This window comes from Frankliniella occidentalis, unplaced genomic scaffold, assembly GCF_000697945.3.
Source record: "Frankliniella occidentalis isolate FOCC.00 unplaced genomic scaffold, Focc_3.1 Scaffold18, whole genome shotgun sequence".
NCBI lineage: Eukaryota > Metazoa > Arthropoda > Insecta > Thysanoptera > Thripidae > Frankliniella > Frankliniella occidentalis.
Window position 1 is genome coordinate 2,022,664 of NW_026267148.1, and position 5,895 is coordinate 2,028,558.

Genomic DNA, 5,895 nt, shown 5'->3' on the forward strand with positions numbered 1-5,895 from the left:
CCCCGGTGCTAAATTATCTTCAGCGATGACAAAGTGCGGGGCAAGACAAAGCAGCTGTTATTTAGTGCCGCCTTAGAGTTGGCGCGGCCGTGATGGGCGATGCATTGTGGAAGTCGAAGGGGTTGGCGGAGGGGAGTGGTATGGAGGGAAGAGGTGGAAACTCATGGTGCCAGAAGGGGAAGGTTACAATGCTCTGGCTGTGACCCAATCCTGCCAATGATACCATACTTCTGTGTGGCTAGAGACGACGTGTGGATGAGACGCCCCCCCCCCCCCCCCCCATCATTCTTCCCCTTCTCTAACTGCGCGTGCACACACGCACGCGCACCCATCGCACCACTACCCACACAGAGTGCAGGTGCATCTGGAAGTGGACATGGTATGCATGGCGACACATCGGCTTCTGGTGTGGCATCTTAACTCAGCAGGTGTTATAACGCAAACAAGGGCGGGGAGAGGACATAAAGTATGCATGTATCTGAGAAGGTCTCAAAGACTCAACTACTGATGTTTGAACTTTGCACTGCTAACGATGTCACTAGTACCCTCAAGATTTGTAAGCTCTACTCACATGTGGGAAAAGTTTTGCCCAAAGGATTCAACATTGACAATTTACCGCTTAGAGGGTCAAAAACAATTTAAACAAATAAAGGTACGGAAATAAAAATACGTGCAATAGTGCGATTCCTCCCTTGCACAAATCCCACAAGTCGCCTCCAACATAACGAAATAGTCAACAGGGGGAGTTGAACGCTGAATAATGCACCACCAAGCAGTCGCACACACACAGCACAACTACGGAGTTGAACATTTAAGAGTATTCAACTTGCAGTTGAAACTAGTATGTGGCCACTTCGAGTTCTCAGTGTTTACGAGTTAACAGATTTGGTACACTCTCATCCTGTTACTGATATTTTTCGACCACTTGAAAGTAATTATGTAATGTTTTTTTACAAGGCAGAACTACTGAAAAACGTGTCTTATCAGTAGGACGCATTAATTTAGTCCGTTTTACATCACTTACAGTTTGATATTGTAGGCCCATCTGTATTCCACACAGCATGTCTGTAAAACATCAGTACAGGTCCTGAGAGTAGACACATTTTGTTCTTCTGAGTAGTTTTTCGACAGAATTCGGATACAGTGAAATATTCTAGTTCCTCCAAATTACATAAGGACCGCTTGAGCTGTGAGAGACAGCCGAGACAACACCTTTCTCGCTACGCGCAAAGTATCGCCGGTCGGGTATGCAGCGAGAAAACGCGCGTTCGACAAACATTGCTTTGCCTGGTGTGACCACAGAGAATATACCCATGGTGGGTCGGCGACGTCGACACGGATTAGACACACGGAGGGAAAAAGGGACACCGCGAGGAGGATGAGGAGGGATGTTGTACGCTGTCCAAGACGCTGCCCCACCTTGAGGCTAGGTTCCGCACAGCAGCGCCGCAAGGCGCAGTCGGCGCAGCCTCCGCGCGCGACCAGATCGGCGTCAAGGTCTCGGACAACAAGGTAGGCGCGGCAGGTAGGGAAGTAAGGCGAGGAGGGTCGCGAAAGGGAAGCTGAGGTGAATGGCTGGCAATGAGGCATGCCCTGCCAGCACGCCGGCCCTAACATCAGGGGAGTACTGTTGCACGGTCCGCAACGGGGCTGCCGCCCCTGCCCTGCTGAAAGTGCTGACTTAGATGGGTAGTACAACGACCAATTCTTTCTCCTACAATTTTTGTGCAGACATTGACATTTTCGGAAAGTCGACTTTTAGTTAAACATAGATTGGGAGGGGAAAGATGGGCACTCAAGAATTCCCGCGGATTACGAAAACGAGACCGCGAGCCAAGTGCGAGAACGGTAAAATTGGTTTCCACGAGGACATGGTGCGACAGTCTAGGAGCATGACACGCTTTAGCTGAACTCTTTTTCATCGTCAGGTGGGGAGAGAGGAGAGGGGTTAGCCCATACGGACGCACCGTGCCACACCGAACCGCGTGGCAGCGACACGGAAGACTACTTTCTCCAGCCAGTGTCGTTGCGTAACCCTATATAGCGTCGTATGGCTACGACGTCGGACCTGACGCCTGGCCTGGCAGACACACAGAAAGACAGACGGACGGAATGACAGAATGACCACGTCACATGCTGGGCGTCTGATAGGTAACTTAATCGATAGGTAACTTAATCGATTCAGGCACACCCGACACAGCCGTCAACTCTTTACTTCTACACATGGTCGAGGTCACTCAGCGGAGGTGCGAACCCAACAAGTAGGACAGTTCCGATTGTGAGTCCCAGGTAGGACGAAAGTAGGGTTTGGTGGTGCGTGGTGCGCAGGCGACGACTGTCAATGTAAAGGTCCACGACACAACAGTATGCTGGGTTGCCTACTGGCTCTGCCCGTTGGGCGCCATGAATCCTAGGGTATGCAAGCCTGCAACATTGTTGTGTCGTAGCCCTGACACACGGTGTGTGAAACCTTGACCCACTCAGAAGAGGGCGAGTTTGCCCACCCACCCCCTCCCCTTTATATATTGATACTGCCCCTTACCCTGTATCACTGCAACTTCCTCCTCTCATCCTAAACCTCACGACCGGACAGAGCTCGCCCCACTCCACCCCGCCCCGCCCAGCCGCACCCGCCCCGCCTCTCCCGGCGGAGTGGAGCAGAGGCAGACCAGGGCGTCGTCACTTCGCCCAGTAGGCTCCTCTCCTCTCGCGTACGACTACCAGAGTCCGTTCCGATCGGTCCCGCCTGTTTTGTAGGATCTTGGGCGTTTCAGCGACTGCTCCCCGATCATGTGTGAGTGCGTATGGTTAGTGTGACTGAGCCAGAAGGAGGATACAGCAGTAAGGCAACTGACGCAGGTCAACAGAAACGACATGGCAAGGTAAGGACAAGATTATTGGTTTCAGAAAATGGACGGACACAAATTGTGCCAGAGGGTCTTAAGCATGAAACGAGGGTTGGGGGTTGAGAATGACTACTTCTTAACTGCCAGCAAGCCGTGTAATGGGTACAATTAGGATATTTTTTAATGCCCCTCACACACACGCGCGCGCACGCGCGTGGCCATTGCACCAAAGTTAAAGTTGGAAATCTCTACACTCTAAATGGATTTCGGTTTATTTTGCGAAACACTCTAGTATCGCACTAAGTGTGCAGTGAGATTCTTTTGTAGTCAATTGTTTTTACGAATTTTAAAATTACTATTTTGTCCAGAAAATAGCGTTACCCCGCGAAAATCGTCAATGATAGTTGTTTTCTTAAAATGAGAAAACATTTCTGGAAGAGCGCATTGATTGAGTAGCGAATCGATTAAAAATCACAAGTAAAGAGGTGGAGTAAAAATCCTCGCCCGTCACGCCCACCTCTGCTTCCAAGCGAAGTGTTGTCGATAAATAGTCTCTCTTAATAACGTGAGGGATCATCAGGAAAGATCGTCCGTAATTCACCAGTAAGAAACTGCCCAGTTCAGCCTATGCAAGCTCACAGAGCGCCTGGTAGGTAGGCAACACCTTGCCGTGCAGTGCAAGCGTGTACTGCAGGCTGGCCTATCCCGAGTCTCACAGGCGCTGAGCTCCTGCAAGGAAGGGGAAGGTGAACCTAAAAAGAGCGGACACATACTTTTATGGAAGATCCCTTGCACCCTCAAGCTAAAAATTATGACTTAGCTGATCACTTTCAAGGGCTATACGGACAAGAGCCCGCCCGGAGTTGAGCCCGGACCACTGTAGGCCCAAGCAGTGTCCGATGAGCCTAGCTGGACGTAGCCAGGACCAAAGCTGACGAGCCAGTCTCGGATCTAGGCTCATATCGGGCATTGGTCGGGCCTACAGTGGTCCGGGCTCAACTCTGGGCGGGCTCAAGTCCGTATAGCCCTTTCAAGGGCAGCAGCCTACCGCTTGGTTGGCTTATCGTTTGCATTGGCAAATCGTTTTATAATCATATTGTCATGATTGATAACAACAGCTTTCTCGCCTTGGACCAGAAAGTCTGGCTGTGACCTGACCTTACCCTAAACCTAGATAGCCACCCAAAACTAATACTAAAAACAGAATCTCCCCGAAAACTGCAGTCTGCTCGTGATCTGACACGTTGCTGTTCTCTTTTGCTCTAAGTGTCTGATTTCTACAGCCCCAACGAGGCGCTGGCATCCTCCGACAATGCCAATGACGTGGTGATTCAGGCGGCAGGACCATGGGGACGGTGGCAGGCGCGGCAGGCCGTGCTTCTGGCGCTGCTAAAGCTGCCCATTGCCTGGTTCCAGCTCTCCACTCTCTTCCTCGCCCCCAAGCACCCCCATTGGTGCGGGGAGGCGACATCTGGCCTAGAGGCACCAGTGGTAAGTCCTAGAGCACGAAAAGTTACAACACTCTGAATGGCAATGTCCTTGTAAGATGCGTCTGTATTACACATCTTGCAGACTGCAATATAAAATCTTGAGTAGTAACAAATACGTAATCTCTTGCACGGAAAAAAGATTCGCTGAGTCAGCTAATGTGTTGACTGGTATATGGACAGACAAGCACATAAACTTCTGTAACCACTATATTGTCTACTCTAATTAATCATTGGATGTGCCAGTCAAAGATAAGTTGTATGAAATAATGATTTGCCTGTATCAGTAAGGTAGACCTCGACTGATCTAGGGAAGGGATAAGCTCTTACAGCTAATTTTTGACTGGCACAGCCAATGATTGATTAGAGTGGACAATATAGTGGTCACATTAGTGTATGTGCTTGTCTATCCATATACCAGTCAATGTATTAGCTGACTCAGCGAATTTTTTTCTTTTTCCGTGTGCTGGCTCGCCTGCTGGACAACTTTTTTTTGTCCGACTGAAGATACAAATTTGTCACTACTCATGATTTAAAATTGCATTTTTCAATAGATGCACAGAAGATGCATCTGCAAACACGAAGTTGTAAAATGACCCCATTTACACTTACAAAAAGAAAAGAGGTATTAAAAGAATCCCTATTTGTCTTTAAATTTTGGGGATTCTCTTGAATTGAGAACACATTTTTTGGGGTGAACGAAGCCGCATGAAGCAATTACGCCTGGGTCTAACTGCGCTAATGATAGCGTCTGCAACGCACTGCGGTAGGCCAACCTACCCTCCCTCCAGGACCAGGTGGCTGATTGACCCGTACACTTTAGTAGTTGCACTGTTCACTGTCCTGCAGGCAGGTGTGCGGGCGGGTGTGGCCGGCAGGCGCCGTGGTCAGCGACGATAGGCAAGCCCGCCCGTATGCCGGTACAGTATAACTACATTTTAAGTGCGCGGCATTAATCAGACACATGTGGTATCTGACCATTCAGATAGAAGCTGTGCCGAATGTGGACGAATGCCACTCCTTCAACTGGGACGCAAGTGTGGCTGAGCCGTGCAACCATTGGGAGTACAACCGCACAGTTTTCCAGGAGACGATCGTGAGCGAGGTAAGGGGATTTCTTTTACAAAAGTGCAATTTAATAATTTACACACAAAAAATATACTTTTAAATGCTTGAAAAAATATCCTGAAATGAATCAGTATAATATGAATCGCATCATGCTTCTTAATCTGCATTATCAACTGTAAATAAACTCCTCACTTATTGCTTTGCAGTGGGATTTGGTGTGCGGCAAGAGTGATCTAACAAGTGTCGCCCAGATGGTGCTCATGTTCGGTGTTCTGGTCGGCAACATAATTTTTGGCGCTGCAGCAGACCGGTGAGTTATGAAGACAAGAAGCAACGGTGAAGTTAATTGCATAACAAATACATTTTAATGTTTTGTCGGTCCTCGATCGTCACTTAATTTGGCACTTTGGTCCGGTCACATACGACACGACACACTAACCCAGACCAGATATAGCAACAGGCCGTGAAAGAGAGCGAGGGGAGAAGAGAGATAC

The 5,895-nt window shown here is 49.0% G+C and overlaps 1 protein-coding gene across 1 annotated transcript in view; it reads left to right on the top strand.

Annotated features, from left to right (window-relative positions):
- Positions 1 to 2,672: 2,672 nt before the first annotated feature.
- The window catches only part of LOC113207561 (organic cation transporter protein-like), a 7,893-nt gene continuing 4,670 nt past the window's right edge, over positions 2,673 to 5,895 (top strand). Inside the window, exons 1-4 of the mRNA XM_026424181.2 lie at positions 2,673 to 2,882; positions 4,130 to 4,337; positions 5,319 to 5,438; positions 5,608 to 5,711. Of these exons, the coding sequence (XP_026279966.2) occupies positions 2,875 to 2,882; positions 4,130 to 4,337; positions 5,319 to 5,438; positions 5,608 to 5,711 (440 nt within the window). The 5' untranslated portion in view covers positions 2,673 to 2,874. The remainder of the gene's footprint in view (positions 2,883 to 4,129; positions 4,338 to 5,318; positions 5,439 to 5,607; positions 5,712 to 5,895) is intronic.